This window comes from Drosophila simulans, chromosome 4 (genome assembly GCF_016746395.2).
Source record: "Drosophila simulans strain w501 chromosome 4, Prin_Dsim_3.1, whole genome shotgun sequence".
Lineage (NCBI taxonomy): Eukaryota > Metazoa > Arthropoda > Insecta > Diptera > Drosophilidae > Drosophila > Drosophila simulans.
The window spans coordinates 979,993-1,001,035 of NC_052524.2; the positions used below are offsets into that span (position 1 = coordinate 979,993).

The following is a 21,043-nucleotide window of genomic DNA, read 5'->3' on the forward strand; positions in this document are numbered from 1 at the left end:
TTTGAAATATTTTTTGCATTTTTGTTATCAGTCTTTTAAAATCAATCGACTTGCCAAAAAAGTTTTTCCGTCGCTCATTGTCACGCCCACACTTTAAAAAGTGTTTCGAGTTTCTTTTCATGTTATTTTTCTGGTCAATTTCCATTGATATATCGATAAAATGTAGCTGATAGACGGAAAACGGTACAATAGCGTGTTATACATTTTTTAAGATTATTAGAAAATTAAATTTATATATATAAGCCATTGGTAGTTGGACACGTATCGCAAAGCGATACATTTTTATTTAATTATATTTAAATTTAATTATTATTTATTTTATTTTCGTCTTATGTATTAGATGAAAATAATTGAGAGTAGGTAAAGGTACTAAGCTAGGGTCGAGTATGTCGAAGTCCGATTATAATGAGATAATATTAAGTACTCGGCTTTGGCCTGAGCACCCATCGCTGGTGATAAAGAATCATTGACATGCATGTCTCTCACAATGTGTCCTCATCTTTACTTGTGCCGCTGTATGTGTATATTTACAAGACATACACTTAAATACTATGTGGCACAATTGGAGATGTGTGGGTTCTTGATTTGTTCGAGGTATTTAAAGTGAGTGTTTTCACGTAATCCGTCTTAATTCGTAGACAACGTTCATTGTATTCGAATCGGTTTAATCGCGGATGGTCTGTGTGTTTCCCAATCTAAGAAGTATATACGAAGTGAAATTGGACCAGTGTTGGTAAAGGTAAAAATAAATATTTTTACACATTTTGTAAAAATACATATAGTAAAATAAAAATGTGATACAAATTGTGGCATTGGCTATTCCCAGGCTATCCCTAAGGGGCCCAGCGTAATGGCTAGGATGAAATATAATATCGCTCTGATTGGAGTCCTAGCGTCTGTGCTTTTAACGATTGCTGTAAATGCTGGTAAGTGCTAATTGAATAATTTAAATTATAATTTATTGATATCGAATCGAATTTTTATTGAATAAAATAGATTTTATAAACTAAACAAAAAATAAATGAGCCAAGCTTTTAAAAACATATGTAACATCTTTGACAGGACTTGAAAAATTATGTATGATTTTCTCTGCTTTACAAAGTCCACTTTTTATATTATATTGACAGCGCCTTATAAATTAAATTGATTAAAATACAAAAACTCCACATTTGCTCCAAAAAAGTCAAAATTTTTAGGATTCGGAATACAAATAAAAATTCGAAGTTTTACAAATGCTTTTTTAGCCAGTTAAGCCGCAACGTCCAACCGGATTCTTTTTCAGTAAATTGTTAAAAACGACTAGATGAGAAGTTCTTTTGCCAATAGTTCCGTAGAAAAATTAATATAATTCATAAAAATCGTTTGAGTCCTATCAATCAAATTATTTATACGAAGATAAGAATAGAGGACCTTGCACTATTAAAACTTAAGCGGTAAAGGTGGAAACCCAAATTTTTAAAATTGCTTCTAGTGGGGTTACCGTGTATACATTTAATTTTCCGTCGAATACGAATATTTATTTGCCGAGTTGGGGATTACTTTTCCTTAATTCATTCTATACAAACATTTTCTTTTTAATTTTAGAAAACGATTGCAATCTAGGATGTCCGAAATGTAAGTAATACAAAAAAGTATGTATTTATATACTAAACAATTATATATCATAGCTGACAATGGACTTTTGAAGTACATACCCGGCAACTACTATGACTATTCCTTCGACAGTATTTTAACTATTGGAGCGAGTAGCGACGTTCTCAACGACTCAGATGATACAAGTCTTAAAGTATCCGGATCTGCAAAAATTTTTGCGAAAGGAAACTGTGGGTATACATTACAGTTAAGTTCCGTTAAGGTAACTAATACAAAAGAGTCTGTGGAGAAAAAGATATTGAATAGCATTCAGAAGCCAGTTCGGTTTACCCTGGTAAGTGGAATTTTAGAGCCACAAATTTGCTCAGACTCCAGCGACTTGGACTACTCTTTGAATATTAAGCGTGCAGTTGTATCATTGCTCCAATCGGGAATAGAAGCGGAACATGAGGTTGACGTATTCGGCGTGTGCCCTACACATACATCAACATCGAAAGTGGGTAACGCGAATATAATTACGAAGGCGCGGAACTTAAACAGCTGTTCGCATCGCGAGCAGATAAACAGTGGCTTGGTATCCGGCAGAGTCAACGAACGAGCTGGCATTACGTCTAGTCTGCTGTTGCAGGCAAACTATATTAAGGAGTCCAGGATTGTAAACCACCTAATTGAAAATGTTCAGCTGACAGAAACATACAAGTTTATTGGAAATAGTAAAGGAAACTCTGATATCAGTGCAAAAGTAGTCACAATATTAAAACTGAAAAATCCAAGCGGTACCAAGGCCAACTCACCAGGAACTGGTTCTACTGTCAGAAGCTTAATATTTCAGAGACCAGAAACCTATACCTCCAAAAATATTAACGCCCTTAAAACGACTCTATCTGATCTTGTAGATTCAACCGACGACTATGTGAAAAAAGAAACTGCAAAAAAGTTTGTTGAGTTTATTAGGTTGCTACGCCAATCTGATAGTGAGACTTTATTAGAACTGGCTGCGTTTCCACATCCAAACAAAGTCTTAGCCCGCAAGGTATATTTGGATGGATTATTTCGTGCCAGTACAGCAGAATCAGCTAGAGTTATATTAAAACAGCTTTCTAAATTTGATGACAAGGAGAAAGTACTTGCAATACTGTCCTTAAACTTAGTCAAAAGTGTTGACAAAGAGACCCTCAATCAAGCGGCTTCTCAGCTCTTACCTAACGCGCCTAAAGAACTATATATAGCTGTGGGTAGTTTAGTTGCTAAATATTGTTTAAAAAATTATTGCCAAGGACCGGAAATTGATGCCATATCTAAAAAGTTTTCTGATGGTCTTAAACACTGTAAGCCAAATACTAAACGGGAAGAAGAGCGCATTGTGTACATTTTAAAGGGACTTGGAAATGCAAAGAGTTTAAGTGGCAATACGGTTGCTGCACTAAGTGAGTGCGCTTCCACAGGACGCTCCAACCGCATACGTGTCGCAGCCTTGCACGCTTTTTCCACAGTTAAATGCGAAGAAACCTTGCAATCTAAATCCTTGGAACTTCTTAAGAATCGTAACGAAGATTCAGAGTTACGCATTGAAGCTTATTTGTCCGCGATTTCATGCCCTAACGCAGAGGTTGCTAATCAAATTTCGGAAATAGTTAATTCCGAAACTGTTAACCAGGTTGGAGGATTTATTTCATCTAATTTAAAAGCTATCCGAGACTCTACAGACGTCAGCCGCGAGCAGCAAAAATACCATTTGGCTAACATTAGGGTTACAAAAACATTTCCCGTTGACTACAGACGATATAGTTTTAATAATGAGGTTTCCTATAAACTTGAATCCCTCGGCGTTGGCGCCAGCACTGATTACCAATTAATATATTCGCAACATGGATTCTTGCCACGATCATCTCGTATCAATGTAACAACTGAAATTTTTGGCACGAACTACAATGTATTTGAGGCAAGCGTCCGACAAGAAAATGTTGAAGACGTCCTGGAATACTATTTAGGGCCGAAAGGATTAGTAAACAAAGATTTTGACGAAATTGTTAAGCTCATTGAAGTTGGCAATAATGGTGTTGCTGCTGGTGGCCGAGCCCGACGATCAATTGTTGACGACGTTTCTAAAATTTCGAAAAAGTATAAAATGTATGGAGTCAAAAATGTGCAAGATCTCAATTTAGATGTGTCATTAAAACTGTTTGGTTCGGAATTGGCATTTTTGAGCCTAGGCGACAACATACCAAGTTCTCTAGATGACATTATAAACTACTTCTCAACTTCTTTCGAAAAAGCAAAACAGGAACTATCTTCGTTTGAAAAGCAATTTTCCAGTCACCACTTATTCCTTGATACTGACCTAGCCTATCCAACTAGTATTGGAGTACCTTTGGAGCTTGTAGCCCAAGGTTTTGCAGCTACCAAAGTTGATCTTGCAGTCAGTCTTGATATTAATGCAATTTTAGAACAAAACTGGCAAAAGGCTAAGTATAGACTAAAGTTTGTTCCGAGTGTCGATATTAATGCTCACCTTCAGATAGGCTTTAATGCACAAGTACTATCCACTGGAGTCCGCGTGGTTTCGTCAGCCCATTCCGCCACCGGTAGCGATATTACTGTAGCTGTTATTAGCGATGGAGAGGGCTTTAACGTTGACCTTGAGCTACCACGCGAAAAACTTGAGCTTATTAATTTTAGTGTTGACACAGAACTATATGTAGCCGAACAAGACAAACAAAAGGCAATTGCCCTAAAGGGTACCAAAAAAAATAAGAATTCTCAACCTAGTGAGATATGCTTTAATCAATTGGAACTTGTTGGATTAAATATTTGCATTAAGAGTTCCACAAGCTTAAGTGAAATTCAAGCTGGAAACGGCAAAGTTGCAGAGAGAGGACTTTCTGTTTCGGATAAATTTCATTTATCTAGACCATTTAATTTTGCCGTTTACTTAAGGACTGAACGAAAATTTACATTCAAAGGAATTCACACACAGGAAGCTTTCTCCCAAAAGTGGAAATTAGATTATTCCACTCCTGGATCCAAAGTTTCTCACGATACAACTGTTGTATATGAGCTCGGAAATAAGCCTAAGATATTTAGTAGATTATCCTTTGATAACTCTTTATGCCACTTTGCAGTGGAAGCTGGAATAAACAACGACAAGAATGAATTGGTGGTATATGGTCAATACGAACAAGACAAAGAAATAAAAAAAAGTAAAATTGGTTTTAGCAAAAACGGAAATGAATATAAGCCATTAATTGAAATCCAAGACAATAATGGAATCTCAAAAACCATAAATGGTTACCACGCTGACGGAAAAATAGTTGTACAAAAAAACAGTAATAATATTGAAAGGTATCATTTTGAAAACTTCCAAGTGTCAAATGCTAATAACGCCCACGTAGCAGTAAACGGGTGGTCGGATGTTGGGTCAAATTCATTAACCTCTGAGCTTCGAATTTCTTCAGATCACCAGACCTTCTTAATAAAAGAAAATTTAAAATTGGAAAGTGGTCTGTATGAGGCTGGTTTCTTTATAAATGATGAACATTCTCCCGAAAATATTTACGGAAGTTCAATACATTTAGCAATAGCTGACCAGTCGTATGCCCTGAAAACTAACGGGAAAGCAGCTGCATGGTCCATTGACAGTGATGGTAGTTTTAATTTCCAAAAACATGGCGATTCCAGCTCTCCTCGCGCAGGCAAACTTGTGGAAAATGTAGAAATTCAGTATAAAAAAAAGCAGGTCGGAGGAATAAAAATTATGTCAAATTTTGATGTAAATAAATTGGATCTCGATGTGGAAATTTCACGTGAGCAAAAAATTGGCTCCATAATCGTTAAATACGAAAGTAATCAGCGACACACACAGGATTATTCCCTGGAGGCAAGTGCAAAGATTAACAAGCAGTCTATAGATGTTATATCTAAGTGTGATTTTAACGGAAACGTCTATGTTGTCGATAACTCTATAGTAACTAGTTGGGGAACATTACTATCAGCAAAAGGAGAAATTGGACAACGTTACTCGGCCCAAGACGTTAATATTAATATTCAAGGCAATGTTCAAATTAGCGGTAAGGACAAAGCTACTCAATGGATACTTAAAGTAATCGGCACACCTGACAAAACCAACAGCGACTTCAGGATTAGCCGAGACACTGCAGAGCTCATTAAACTAACCAGCGAGACTCAACATCCGCAAGATAAAATATCCTTTGCTAAACTTAATCTAATTGTCAAAAATCAATTAACTGCCAAAGGAGAGTTTCGTGTAGCCAAAAATGGCAAGGGTGACTTTACAGCCAGTTTTGACACTCTGAAGACTGAACCGAAGCACAAACTAGAAATAGAATCTAAATTCCACATACAGTCTCCGAAGTACGATATCGATGCTTCCCTTACTCTTGATGGAAAAAAGAAATTGCACTTGAGGTCTGAAAACACTATAGAAAAGTTAAAATTCTCCACTAAAAACATTGGTGAGGCAAACGACAAAATAGTTGCTTTCGAGGCTAATGGAAGTTTAAAAGGCGAATTGCGAGGAAATGGGGAAATACAAGGTACCTTTATATTTAACGCTCCCGATGGTCGAGTCATCGACGGCAGTATCAATCGCAAGTTTTCCACAAATGCAAAAAGTGGTTTATCTCAAGGCAACATTGACGCTCAGCTTAGTGATACACCTTTTGGCAGTAATAAAAAACGCTCAATTGCACTAAAGGGAAAGCTTGATCGGCTCAACACAAAAACGAAAGAATTTTCTGCGAACACTAATTTAGTCTACACGGCATTTAATGGAGATAAGTCGGAGATAAGCTATCAAATTAAGCAGCAACCAAACGGCGATGCTAAGAACATAGATTTTAGCATTAAGGGCTATGGAAATCCACTGCCCCAACCTTTTGAGATCGCTGTTGCCTTAGGAGATTACAGTGCCCAGCATGCCGTGATTAGTATCACAAGTAAGTACGGTGAGATTTTTTCTGTAAGTGCAAATGGAAACTACAACAATAATCAAGCACTTGAATATGGGCTTCAGGCTAATATTGAAATTCCGAAATCCAACTTGAAGTCCTTAGAAATAAAGAGCCATGGAAAGGTACTAAAGTCTTTAATCGGAAATGAAAACGCTGCATACAATGCTGAATTCTTCCTGGATTCTAAAACCAGTCTAGGGCAATATGCTCGTGTCAATACAGTATGGAACGGGACGGCAAATGATGGGACCTATGATTTTGAAGCTCAAACTAACAATATGGAGTCTCCATTGAGTTTCAATGGTAAATATCATCGGAAACAAACAGGCAATATAAAAGATGGTGACCTTACCGGTAAACAAACGTATGTACTTAACGCACAGTACGGAGCACAATACGTAAAAATGGATGCTTCATTAGGTTATGGAGCCGAGAAAGTAGACATAGCATATGGTATAGATTCCAGCTTTGATTCTGTAAAAGACATCAAAGTTAATATTCACACTCTTAAACCTTTGGATGATTCGACATATGTAGTCACTGCACAATTCAAACAGACTGACAAGTCATACGGATTAGACACTACATTTTATCATTCGGCCCACAAAAAAGGTGTTGATATTCGTTTAGATCTGTTGAAAGAAAAGCCTATTATCATAACGAGCATTGCTGAACTCTTAGGAGACCGAAAAGGAAAGGTAATCTTTGAAATTCTTAATTTGGCTGATTTGGACATTAAAATAAATAGTGAAGCTTCATACGTCAGTATTGATGAGTTTTATATAATTGTCAACTGGAGCTCGAAGAAATTAAAGCTCGATGGTTACGAACTTGAAGCACGAGCTCAAAATAAGAACATTAAAATTCAACTCAAGAATGTAGATGGCATAATTTTCTCAGGTACAGCCACTTATGCTCTTAAAAAAGAACTAAACAAAACTATTATCGATGGACAAGGCAAAGTGCAGTATCAAGGAAAGGCGCACAATGGCAATTTTAAGCTGACCCGGCAACACTTTGATTTTGGTACTGATAGGGAAGTTGGTTTCTCTTACACTTTTATGGGTAATTTGGGATCGAAAAACGGATTAGGCACTTTAAAAATCACAAACAAGGAATTTAACACCAAGTTTTCCGTTTGTGAAGAAAAGAGACAGTGTACAAATATAATAGTACAATCAATTGTGAGCATTGATGAGCAAAAACTGGACGCTGTGGAACATACCACACTTATTATTGTTGACCTGAGAGATTTTGGATATCCATACGAGTTTGAATTAAAGTCTCAGAATACACGCCAAGGTCTTAATTATCAGTACCATTTAGATAGCTTCATTATAACAGGAAATAATTTCAAGTATCAATTTACAGCCAACGTTCAGCCCACGTCGTCCACAATTAAATTAGCACTCCCGAAACGTCAAATTTTGTTTGAAACTACTCAGAAAATACCGGCAGATGGAAGCCTTTTTGGCCGCTACGAGCAAACAGCTTCATTCTTTATTGACAAGTTGCAAAGGCCTGACGACGTTGCTCGCTTTTCTGCTATTGTAGATGTAACGGGCACAGAACGCGTTGCATTCAACGCTAACGGGAAACTTAAATTTGAACATCCAACTATTCGTCCATTAAGTATTTCTGGAAAATTGAATGGAGACGTGAATCAACAGATCGCAAGCGCTGAAGTAATATTTGATATTTTCCGACTGCCGGAACAAAAAGTGGTTGGAAACAGTGAATTGCGCAACTCCCGTTCTCAAAATGGTTTCAATATTGCATATATTACAACTGTTAAGTCTGCTGGTCTTCAGATTCAGTACCAAATTAATAGTAACGCTGCAGTGGATATTGAAGCCCATGAGTATAACATTGGCTTGGAATTAAATAACGGCGAAATCGATGTTAAGGCGATTTCGTTTTTGAATAAGGAAAAATTTGAAATCTCTTTATCTGAATCCAATAAACATATCATTTATATAGTCGGAGACTTTTCTAAGCAAAACCGTTATGCAAAGCTTAACACAAAGGTCCAAATTCTTGATAGAAATCCAATTGAAATTATATCGGAGGTTCAACCTAATTCTGCAAAGATTATACTGAAGCGTCAAGATTTCATCGATGGCAATGCAGAACTTAAACTGGGCAAGGAATTTAAAGTAGATGTTAATGGAAGTGGGAAACAATTATTTAATGGCCGAGTGGCATTAGATGCAACTAACTTTTTACAAACAAATTACTTTATAAATGAAGACAACCTAAATGGTTTCTGGGTAAGATATATTAAGTTAAATTTGTTGCTATTTATGATATATATATTTTTTACAGCATATTGTTGAATCGGAAATAAATAAAGATACTGAATATATTTCCGAAAATATCAAGAAACGCTTTGAAAAATCTCGTCAAGTTACGGATAAAATTGTTAAATTGGCTAAAGAAGCTGGACCAGATTTTTCCAAACTGAAGGGGAAATTGCTCGATTATAAAAACGATATTGTTCAAGAGCTTGAGGCTGATCAATCAATTGCACCGATTATTGATGGCATGTGAGTAAATGATTCAATATAACATTTTCGTTAAAATAGATCCATTCCCTTTTTTAGACGCACCCTATTTGCAAAAATAGCCGGTATTCTTGATGACATAAACAAGGCGATATCAGAAATATTGGGAAAGGCTCAGAAGTCCATCGTTGATATATATGATAAATTGCAAGCCCTTTGGAAGGATTCCCTTCTTAAGGCCTGGGAAGAATTAGTTATAACTATACAGAAACTAATAAGTACGCTCCAAACAGAGATTATCAGGGTTTGTACAAAGACATTTAAAGATATTCTCTCTGCGCTTGAGAAATATGGACCAGCTCTGAAAAACTATGGAAAAGCTATTGCTGAAATTGTAAAACCTATAAACGACGCTGCTCAGGAACTCATTAAAATTGTGGTTAATGCCGCTGAAGGTGTAGCCCATGAATTCAAGCAATATGTCGCAAGCTTTCCGTCATTTGAAAGTATTCGTAATGAGTTTAATGACAAAGTTAAAGTTCTGAAACTTCTTGAAAAGGCAACAGAGTTAACAAATAGTCTATTTGATCAGATAAACATTTTACCACAGACTCCAGAGACTTCCGAGTTTCTACAAAAACTCCACGATTACTTAATCGCTAAACTAAAGCAAGAACATATTGATGATGAAAAATACATCGAAGAACTTGGTAAGCTTTTAATAAAGGCCGTTCGTTCCATTTGGGTCTCGATTAGAAGCACTTATCCAGGGTCATCGGATCATGTAATTGATTTTCAATCTTGGATTGGTTCTCTAACGCATTCTTTTGACTCATTGGCTGTTCTTCCAAGCATACTTTCATTCCGTTCCAGTATCTTAAACTATATATTAAATGAGAATTGGGATGTCGTATTCAACAAAAAACTATTATACTCATGGATATTCTTTAACGACTTCGAACTACGAGGCCATGTCGTCGATGGGAAGCATTTATTCACTTTCGACGGCCTGAATTTCGCGTATCCTGGTAACTGCAAATATATTCTCGCCCAGGACAGTGTTGACAATAACTTTACAATAATTGGCCAGCTTACAAATGGAAAACTTAAGAGCATTATGCTTATAGATCGGGAGGGTAGCTATTTCGAAGTAGCCGACAACCTTGCCCTAAAGCTGAATGGAAACCTAGTTGAATACCCACAACACTTGTCTGGTCTTCACGCGTGGCGCCGATTTTACACTATTCACTTATATTCTGAGTACGGAGTAGGCATAGAATGTACTTCAGACCTGAAGGTTTGCCACATCAACGTAAACGGATTTTACACAAGCAAAACCAGAGGGCTTCTCGGCAACGGCAACGCAGAACCATATGATGACTTCTTGCGAATCGATGGTACCGTAACCGAAAATTCGGCCGCCCTAGGCAACGACTATGGAGTAGGAAAATGCACAGCAATTGAATTTGACAATGACCAGTTTAAAAGCTCCAAAAGAGACGAAGTGTGTAGTGAACTGTTCGGTATTGAATCGACTCTGGCTTTCAATTTCATTAACTTGGATTCGAGACCTTACCGCAAGGCATGTGATATTGCACTTGCAAAGGTAGCTGAAAAGGAAAAGGAGGCCACTGCGTGCACGTTTGCTTTAGCTTACGGTTCGGCAGTAAAGCAGATTAATAAGTGGGTGCTATTACCACCGCGTTGCATAAAGTGCGCAGGACCTGCTGGACAGCACGACTTTGGAGATGAGTTTACTGTTAAGTTACCAAACAACAAGGTTGACGTTGTATTTGTCGTTGATATCAATGTAACACCCGTAGTGCTGTCTAATTTAATAGCGCCGGCCATCAATGATATTCGTGAATCATTAAGAAGCCGTGGGTTTTCAGATGTACAAGTCGGAGTGATTGTTTTTGAGGAATCCAAACGATATCCCGCTCTACTCACAAGTGATGGTGGCAAAATTAACTACAAGGGAAACGTTGCTGATGTTAAGCTGGCTGGAATAAAGAGCTTCTGTGACAATTGTGTGGAGCAAATTATAACTGAAAAACGAATTTTAGATATTTACAATTCTTTAAAAGAAATATTAAAGGGAATTGCACCCCAAGCGGATGAAAAGGCGTTCCAATTGGCTTTAGATTATCCCTTCCGCGCTGGAGCGGCAAAAAGCATTATCGGTGTGCGAAGTGATTCTTTAGAATATAAAAATTGGGTAAGCCAAGTTTTTCTAGCTTAGAAATATTAAAAAAAACATTTTTTTATTTTTAGTGGAAATTTGTTCGAACTCAGTTAACTGGGTCCATCACTAGGTTTGATGGTGCGCTTCTTCATCTTATTGCACCAGTAAAGGGGCTCTCATTAGAAGGAGTGTTAAGCGAAAAACTAATTGGTACGAAGTTGTATTTATACTTATAAGTTCATAATAACCTTCTTGTATTTTAGGCTTCAACTCTCGATTGGTGGCTACTGTAGATGGAAAAGATGGCAAAAAACGAACGAAACTGCAGTTCGATAATGACATGGGCATTGACTTTGTCCTTAATAACGGTGGCTGGGTGTTTGCTACACAAAACTTTGAAAAGTTAAAAGCTTCAGACCAAAAGAAAATGTTGAATCAGATTACAGCATCGCTGGCAGATACTCTCTTTAAGACTGAAATCGTCAGTGACTGTCGCTGTCTTCCGATTCATGGATTGTACGGACAACATAAGTGCGTCATTAAGTCATCAACATTTGTTGCGACCAAAAAGCCAAAATCTGTCTAAACATGTCTTATCGAATTCCTTTGTGAGGAAAAATCTTTTTCTTAAAACTAAGTAAAACGAAAAATTAATAAAAACTTAATATCACGAAATTTTTTTATTGAAGGAAAGGTATCGGAAAGTTATAAAAAATGACAATTGAAAAATCGAACAAACTTTATCAAACAAACTATCTTTATCGAACAAAGAAATTATCACTGCAAAAAGTTGCCTTGTTGTTGACTTACTTGAACTTATATGCTCATCCCACTAGTCTAGCGTTTAGAGTTTTTAATATCTCTTAGGGATTGACCTGGATGGACCAACTCGTTTAACGATCCTAGAACATACAGTTGCTTACGCGATATTTCATGATCCTAAAAAACTATTTAACCATAAATAGCGAGGGACCTAGCTCTTAAAATTTTCCCGCTAGGCTAGCGGATTGATGTTCTGCTTGATATGCTAAATAAAGTAAGTGTGGTTCCCATGACTTTAATCAATGATTTCATACAGAACAACTGGAACAACAAAGGGATAAGAATATTATGCGAGCATCGGAGTCCAGCGTTGTTTACATTACATTTTTAAGTAACCGGAGAACATAAATTGATTTCATTTTATTTAGTAATACTTATATTAATACTTTATTAAACTGTAATATGAAATAATTATTACATGTCTGTGATATAAGCTTTTCAAGTTGGTAAAATTAATGTTTTGGCAGTAACAAAAGGAGCGGCGCTGTGCACATATTATACGCAATTCAAACATTTCGTTGTATGCTTATGTTACATTGAACATATTTAATAAAGTAATTACTAAAAATATCGAATTTTGTTAGTACAAAGATATTTTAGTGTGATTTGAAATATTCTTAAAATTTAAAAATATTTCATTTACGTAATTTAGGCACTTGCTCAATTTGGATTTGTTCGTAAATATATAAATATTGTCATCAGCATAGCTAAGTATAAAATAAAATTGAGTCTACTTTATGTATATTATTGTAATTTTAACTAAAAACTTAAAGACTTCGTTAAGAGGTTGGCGCTCAGTTAGGACACTTATGTATGTCTATTTCTACCGGACGGAAACGATAAAATTGTAAGACGAGCTGCAAAAGAAATTTTGTTTTAGAATTAGGTAAAATAAAATTGTGGTATTACTTACGCTAAGGGCAACCACACTCATCAACAACCATTTTTGGCAAGTCTCGCTTAATAATACCATCATCACCATAATATATTAAGGACATACTAGAGAATTTTATTGGGGCGCAACACGGTCGCATTCCATTCAGAAGTCCCATTTTCCGATACTCCTCTATAAAATGAGCATGAAATGTTTGGAAAGTGTCTGGCGTCCTAAAAGTGCCCGTGCAATCGCCTCGGCAATAGTTTGCGAAATATCCTCTGGGTGCAATAATCCAGTCATCCCAACCCAGTGCTTTGAAAGAAACATAAAATGATTCTTTACAGCACTGTCCATTTAAAGCTCCGCCACAATCTACGGCGCGTCGCCTGACACGCCTTGTTCTGGATGATTCTGTATGAAGTACGAGAAATGGTCGATTGGGATTCGTACTCAAGTAGTCGGACGAGTTCCCTCTCAGTTTCGAAGTTTGAAAAAGGTGCAAAGAGTAACGACCACCGCATCCAGTACAATCAATCAACAGTCGCAGTTTTTCGTGACTGGTATGGCCGTACCATTCACGGATTGTATCGGTTAAATCGAATTTTTGCCATCCTAAATTTTTCGTGTCAACTTCAAAAGAAGCTCGGAAGATAATAGCCTTGTCTATTCCCTAAAAATAAAATGCTTTAAAAATTAGTTAAGAAACAATATTTTTAATATTACCTTCTCCGTAATATTGATTGAAGTTGATAACTGAAATACCCATATTTTTATTCTGTGATGTTGTTTATTTGCTCCCCATTTTCTTTTAGTGTTTAGTAAATGTTTTTCTGGCAAACTTTTTGCTCGTTCAATCCAAAAACTATGTGGCTTGTCTATCCTTATGTGAATCTGAGCGCTTCGTATGGATAATTTTTGGCTGGGAACACGGCGGTTTTGGGCCGAAAACTCAAGTATTCGGTATTGTCGATATTGGGTTCCTTGAATTATGTATTATGCCATTGAATTAGAAGATGATACGCAAAGTACACACAATTACAAAGTATACACAATTACATATAAAAGATTTTATTGTTTTTTTGTTTTAAAGGATAATTGATTTGAAAAGAGATATTATTTAAGGTTTACAAAGTTTGTACATTTAATTAATAATAAAATCTTTGTATATAAAATGTACTCTTAGGCGTTAGTATAGGTAGGTATGTATATAGGTTAGGTATATTGGCATATTGGTAGAAATTAAAAAAACCTCAACCACTTCAACTTTGACGGCCTCTTTCGAGTAATGTTTCCAATTTTTCTCATTTTTCTTTTCGATATGCTAAAAAGTTTTGGTATAGAAGCCACAAAATTTTTTTTACCCTTTACTCGTAAAATAAAAGGGTGTTAACAAAGACACTAGAATAACTAGAAGAATAAATTATTCTAATGTCTTTAGTGTTAAAACGTTTACGATTATATACTGCATTTAAATATATTCGTATTTGTCCGTATCAAACGTATCAGGACCTATAAAATCTATAAAGTTTAGACAAAAAATTAAAATTCCAGAGAAGAAGTCACTCTCACAATCTTTAACGCTTACACTTTTAAGAATACGTTTAGATTTTTATTCATTATATAATTTGTCTTGACAATTTCTATCGGTAGCCAGACATTTTTATGCTACGCACACATACATCCACTTACCAACCAAAATTGTCATGCCCACACCTTTGAAAAATATATTATATTATTATTATTATTATTATTATTATTATTATTATTATTATTATATTATTATTATTATTATTATTATTATTATTATTATTATTATTATTATTATTATTATTATTATTATTATTATTATTATTATTATTATTATTATTATTATTATTATTATTATTATTATTATTATTATTATTATTTATTATTATTATTATTATTATTATTATTATTTATTATTATTATTATTATTATTATTATTATTATTATTATTATTATTATTTTATTATTTTTTTTTTTTTTTTTTTTTTTTTTTTTTTTTTTTTTTTTTTTTTTTTTTTTTTTTTTTTTTTTTTTTTTTTTTTTTTTTTTTTTTTTTTTTTTTTTTTTTTTTTTTTTTTTTTTTTTTTTTTTTTTTTTTTTTTTTTTTTTTTTTTTTTTTTTTTTTTTATTATTATTATTATTATTATTATTATTATTATTATTATTATTATTATTATTATTATTATTATTATTATTATTATTATTATTATTATTATTATTATTATTATTATTATTATTATTATTATTATTATTATTATTATTATTATTATTATTATTATTATTATTATTATTATTATTATTATTATTATTATTATTATTATTATTATTATTATTATTATTATTATTATTATTATTATTATTATTATTATTATTATTATTATTATTATTATTATTATTATTATTATTATTATTATTATTATTATTATTATTATTATTATTATTATTATTATTATTATTATTATTATTATTATTATTATTATTATTATTATTATTATTATTATTATTATTATTATTATTATTATTATTATTATTATTATTATTATTATTATTATCATATGGCTTGCTAATTTATATCGTTATTTTGATGTGTCAAAAAAAAAAAAAAATGGTTACGCCCACAAACCGGTTAAAAGTGTCACACCCAATAATTTTAAAAAAAGGTTTCCTTTTTATTTATTATTATTATTATTTGCCTTGCCAATTTCTACTGATTTGCCTAATGTTTTTTGGTCACGCTCATTCTTTTTTATTTTTAAATTGTTAGTTTTACCCGTTACTCGTAGAGTAAAAGGGTATAATAGATTCGTTGAAAAGTATGTAAAATGCAGAAAGAACCGTTACCGACCATATAATATACATATTCTTGATCAGAATCAATAGCCGAGTCGGTCTGGCCATATCCGTCTGTCCGTATGAACGTCTCGACATCAGGAATTATAAAAGCTAGAAGGTTGAGATTAAGCATTCAGATTCTAGGGACCTAGACTCAGCGCGCGTTGGTTAAGCCATGTTGTCACGCGCACTCTAACGCTCAAAATCCGCCCAAAACTGCCACGCCCATACTTTTGAAAAAGTTTTGATGTTTTTTCATATTTTTATTAGTCTTTTAAATTTCTATCGATTTGCCAAAAAACTGTTTGCTACGTCCAATAAAACGCAATAAAAACGACCAAAAGTGCCACGCCCACACTTTTAAAAATTGTTTAGATTTTTCTTCGTTTTATTGTTTGTCTTGCTAATTTTTACCGGTATACCAAAACACTGTGCCACGCACCTCCTCCACACTATTAAACAATTTTTAAATTTTTTCTCATTTTATTTCCCCCTAATATGTATCGTTATCCCAGAAAAATTATGAAAATTCGCGTTCGCATACTCACTAGTTTGCAATGGGTATAAAATAAAATGTATATTTATTTATAGTAACGGGATAGTCGGGGAACTGGACTTCTCTTTTTTTTAATTTTTTTTTAATATGCCCTCGACGATAACGTTCAATCTTGTACTGAATAAAAATCTACTCACCCTCTTCAGCAAATGTAATTATTTCCTGAGTATTTCCAAAGAAGTCCTCATGATCAATATTCTCCTGATCATGAGCAAAAGATTCGTGATGTCCCTTCTGATTTTCATCTTCTATGCTGTGTATCGCTGGCTGATATCCAATGCTAGAGCGCCCTGCATGGTACCGGTTTTTATAATGAGTTTGAACACTGTAATCGTTAAAATATTCATAAGCATTGGGCCTGATCTCACCATTTATGCCAGAATGGGTTTTATTATCAATACTATGATTTATATCTATAAGATATGTAGATTTTTTTAAGGCATTCTCATTCATTTGTTTGCCGTTGAAGCCATTAACTTTTCTGACCGCTCCGCTTTTAAGCTTCTTGGTATGGTGGCTTTTTAGTTCTGTAGGCATAGATGAAATTCGAGAGTTAATTTTTAATTGACGGTTGTCTGTCCATCCATTTAAGAATGAGTTTTTTTCATCGATTCGTTCTATATAATGCCTTCGCTCTAAAGAACGATTTCTCAATACTTGCGCATATACATTATCTTTACTTATATTGAAAGTGAAATCGAACGGGGATCGATATCTATGATGACTGGGATCCCGTTCGCTGCTCTGATCGGTCCTTCCACCTCGGCCATTGAACAAATGTGATCCGGGCGAGGCTAACGCCCGCAGCTTGATAGTCTTCTGATCTAAATTCTTACCATTGCTCCCAAATGCATTGTTTGGTATCATTCGTCCACCATCGGCGCGATATATTGTTTCCCAAATAAATTGCTTTGGTAAAGGATTAGATACATTAGGCTTGTGGCTAAGACCAAGCTTTGTCAAAATTTGCCGTTTTATTGACTCCAAACGAACTTCATCGCTCGGTGCAATGTTGTTATGTGGTTGATTAGTTTTTTTGTTGAAATTATTGTTGGAATGGTATTTGTTGTAGATGTTGTAGTCTGTGTGTGGATTATCTGTGTAAATGTGATAATTGTAAAGTGTTATGTAAAATTTGTTATATAAATTGATTTTTTGTTGTTGTATGATGTGTTTTTATGTTTTTAGAAAAATTAAATTACACGACATTCTATCGTTATTTAAAATATCTTTTTGTCTTGCTAGCATTATTATTTTAAGTAAAATGTATGATTTGAATTTATTTTTAAATGGCTCGCAAAAATCTCGGAATGGAATAAAATCACTAATAAAATCTATTTATAGTTTTTTAAATCCAGCGCCTATGACCTCTACTGTTTTTTTTTAATATCGAGCTTGACAAGCATCATCATTGGACCTTCGTTTTTACCTTACGAACAATATATAGTTTTTTATGACAATAAAATTAGACGAGATTGCAATACCTTTCAAGACTCGTGTTGTTTTGATTCAGAAATATGTACGAAATTAATCGTGTAGCAAAGGAATTTTTTCAATCCTTAAGATAAACAAATTCCAATATTAAGATACAAACTCAGCCAGACTATGAAAATTTGTTCTAGATATTTGGTATATTTTGATATTTACCCTTTTAAGGGGATGAATATCTCAGAAGTACTGCGGAGTGGTCCATGTATTAAATATTATTTACATTAATAGTGGTACAACATTTGTCAATATTATAAATATTATTAAACATCATATACATTAAAATGATTTTATTTTACTTAAAAATAACACAAAAATCTTAAAATTTAAATTTATTTTACAAAACTATTTATTTACAGAATTGTTTTCTGGCGCTTAAGTCACCCCAACTCACATTTTTTTACCTTAATTACGCCAAACTCAATGACATTTTTTTAGTCTCAATAAGAATATTAAAAGACTATATGCAGTATCTACAAAATTTTTCTGAAAACTGACCTTTATCGGTGTATATGTTGGGCTTTCCGCTTTCATGGCACAAGGTGCAGCCCTTGTGACTCTCCAAATTCGAAGCATAATAATTACTACTGCTGATCCCATTGCAATTTATAAGCTTGACTTCAAACCAGACGAGTCCAATTAGAAGCCAAATAAGATTGGCTCTATTGCGTTTAATCTTTGAACAGTTACGCATTGAACCATGAATCGCTGGCCAAGGTGCTTCAATTTCCCTCAAAGGGTACACCAGTAGGCTTCTCTCTGACTGACTAAATAGTTTACGTCCGTGTATTAAGTCATAATTAGTTCCGTAATTTGTCTCCAAAGACTGGCATTTGCCATCGCTAAAACTAAGTCTTTGCTCAAAGCCGCTCATATTACTTTGCATTACATGATGAAGTCTCTTAGTATATCTGTGCCTGCGTCGTCTGCGATTGCGGCGGCGTCTCCTTCGCTGTCGTTTTCGATTACGACTTCTACAAAGCACTCTATATAGATTGTTGGACTTTACCTGTTGGTCGTTATTTATATCATACGATGTATACCCATAAAGCAACTTTAGCTTTGTTTCCGAATTGCTGCTGGGAGTTTCATTAGGTGTGGTAGGAACCGAGACGTGCACTGTCCTACTGCTGGCTTGGCTTCTATCTGCAACTCCAGACTGGCCAGGCACGGAAAAAATGTCTAGGAGAATGCAGCTTGTCAGGAGGGTCGCTACGGCAGTAACCCACCGAGCCAGCACTAAAATAACCGCCACAAACCTTGATACTCTAAGGACTTCGAGATCAGAAACTTTTTTACGCATTGCAGCAGATTGTGGAAACGACTTCCGGGAGCCAAGGTTGTTGCAGCAGTTTAAGTTAAAGCAGCAACAGCACTTTACAACCACAACGCAGCATCCCTGGCGACAGCAGATGCATTGACAATTAAAGAAGCATCTGCTGCCTTTGAATGACGCCTCCGATTGCGAATGATTAGAATCGAAGGCAAATCGCATCTTTGATATTTGGCGTGTAGTACAGGCAGTGTCCCTTAAAAACGTGGTACAAGTATTGTCAATTTTATTTTCTTGGTAAACATTTTTTGAATCTTTGCAAATCTTTTTCCTTGAATCTGTCGTTCATTTCGTCTGCCTGTTCAAAAAAACAAATTTTCGATTGGATAAGTGGTAAGTTAACTGGCAATTAATATGGAGACTTCGCAAGAGAGGCCGATAGAAATTGGCAAATAAATCAAAAACAACAGAGAAAGCGATACGATTTCATCATTTTTTAGGGATATCTAGATGTAGATATTGATATTGGGCAAATTTTTGTGGGTGTAGGAAGCGGCGTGGCCAAAGTGTTTTTGATATACAAAACATATACATTTTGCAAAAGTGTGGGCGTGGTAGATTTTGGCAGTTTATAGTGTAGGCGTGGCAAAAAGTTTTTTGGCAAATCAATAGAAATTTACAAGACTAATAAAACTATGACCAAATTTCGCAAACGTGGCAGTTTTGGGCGTTAGAGTTGGCGTGGCAATGTGGGTCAACAAACTTGCGCTCCGTCTATGTCTCTGGAATCTGTTTGATCGGGACAGATCAACTCGGCTATTGATCCTGATGAAGAATATATATACATACTTTGTATGCTCGGAAATGCTTCCTTCTATTCATGGCACTTACTATTTAACGTATATAGTACACCCTTTCACTCTACGAGTAACGAGTAATAAAAATCTTATTTTCAAAATATATATAATATATATATATTATATATTCTCAGAATACTTGCCTACGGACGGACGGGCCCGGCTCTAATTGCTAGCGCATGTGTACATTTATTCCTGATGTGGTCGTAATTGTCTCCTTTACTGCGTTAATTGACTTAAATCAATATACCCCTTGAAAGGGTATAACATATTTAAATTAGTCTAAGCCAGCTTTTGAGCTTCGGATGGCACAGTTAGTACTACGTCTGAAGGACCTCATACCAATGACCCACAGAAGCGGACAGGCAGCCCCTCATCCATCCCATCTTAAGAACTCAAGGCGACACACAGACTGTGTCCAGACGAAACGACCGACGCCTGAATGATAACTTACAAGCGTGGCAGCGGATAGGGGTGAAGAGGAATTAAAAGCATGCGTTTCACAAAAAACTTAGAACATATGTAGAAGGGTGTTATTTATCTAGGCTTATAATCAGTGTATGTTACACTATGTATCACCTTTTTGTTTTTAGAAACAATAAATTTTAAACTTAGTAAATATTTGTATTTCTTCAGTAGAAATATTAGAAAACACTATCACATTTTCACGATTTATAAATGTATTATGCTTTTTCTTTCAACAAGGAAACAATATTTTGTATCTCCGTCGGTTGCTAAATGACATTGCATACTTTGTGAAACTAAGATGACACTTAAAGCTTTTTAAAAGCTTTCTTGAAAAGAACAACATTTCAGCGTTGCCATCTATCCCAACAGAAATATATGTTGCCATTCAGACTAGGAAAAATATCGATGCTATCGATATTTGCTTCCTTTTACGATTAAAAAACCGGCAGATTCAAATGGATGGATTTCATCCATCCATAAGAATGATTGATATTCTGGAAAATTTGACACTTATTCGCAGCAAGAGAGAATAACAAGAGAGAATGCTGCAGTTGAGTTCCCCGACTATATTTGATAGTTACTCAGCTAGTG

General features: G+C 34.6%; 2 protein-coding genes across 5 annotated transcripts; one reads left to right on the forward strand and one right to left on the reverse strand.

Moving 5' to 3' along the window:
* Positions 1-543: 543 nt before the first annotated feature.
* Positions 544-11,922, forward strand: LOC6724740 (apolipophorins). Its single transcript, XM_016180733.3, has 8 exons — positions 544-739; positions 827-926; positions 1,585-1,614; positions 1,668-8,833; positions 8,889-9,109; positions 9,167-11,285; positions 11,342-11,462; positions 11,516-11,922. Exons 2-8 carry the CDS (start codon positions 851-853, stop codon positions 11,836-11,838), a joined length of 10,056 nt encoding a protein of 3,351 aa, XP_016037425.1. The 5' UTR covers positions 544-739; positions 827-850; the 3' UTR covers positions 11,839-11,922.
* Positions 11,923-12,432: 510 nt separating this feature from the next.
* LOC27208996 (inhibin beta chain) lies at positions 12,433-20,770 on the reverse strand. Of its 4 annotated transcripts, XM_039296238.1 has the most exons (7): positions 20,564-20,766; positions 18,353-19,485; positions 16,735-17,463; positions 16,504-16,656; positions 13,675-13,931; positions 12,988-13,621; positions 12,433-12,931 (listed from the first exon to the last, which is right to left on the reverse strand). In XM_039296238.1, the coding sequence occupies exons 2-6, from the start codon at positions 19,347-19,349 to the stop codon at positions 12,989-12,991; spliced, it is 2,769 nt and encodes a 922-aa protein (XP_039152172.1). In that variant the 5' UTR covers positions 19,350-19,485; positions 20,564-20,766; the 3' UTR covers positions 12,433-12,931; position 12,988. The 4 variants fall into 4 exon arrangements, with proteins under 4 accessions (XP_039152172.1, XP_039152171.1, XP_016037427.2 ...); XM_039296237.1 differs by having other exon boundaries at positions 16,504-17,463; positions 20,564-20,767; XM_016184527.2 differs by having other exon boundaries at positions 16,504-16,893; positions 20,564-20,765.
* Positions 20,771-21,043: the final 273 nt, after the last annotated feature.

What these genes read in the sequence shown, in the direction of transcription:
- LOC27208996 (XM_039296237.1), bottom strand. Translation starts at nt 19,349, where the DNA reads ATGCGATTTGCCTTCGATTCTAATCATTCGCAATCGGAGGCGTCATTC. An exon ending in CAACATATACACCGATAAAG is followed by an intron (nt 17,464 to 18,352) that starts GTCAGTTTTCAG and finishes ACATTTACACAG; the next exon opens with ATAATCCACACACAGACTAC. An exon ending in AATTACATTTGCTGAAGAGG is followed by an intron (nt 13,932 to 16,503) that starts GTGAGTAGATTT and finishes ACATAATTCAAG; the next exon opens with GAACCCAATATCGACAATAC.
- LOC6724740 (XM_016180733.3), top strand. Translation starts at nt 851, where the DNA reads ATGGCTAGGATGAAATATAATATCGCTCTGATTGGAGTCCTAGCGTCT. An exon ending in AACGATTGCTGTAAATGCTG is followed by an intron (nt 927 to 1,584) that starts GTAAGTGCTAAT and finishes TTTTAATTTTAG; the next exon opens with AAAACGATTGCAATCTAGGA. An exon ending in GCACCGATTATTGATGGCAT is followed by an intron (nt 9,110 to 9,166) that starts GTGAGTAAATGA and finishes TCCCTTTTTTAG; the next exon opens with ACGCACCCTATTTGCAAAAA.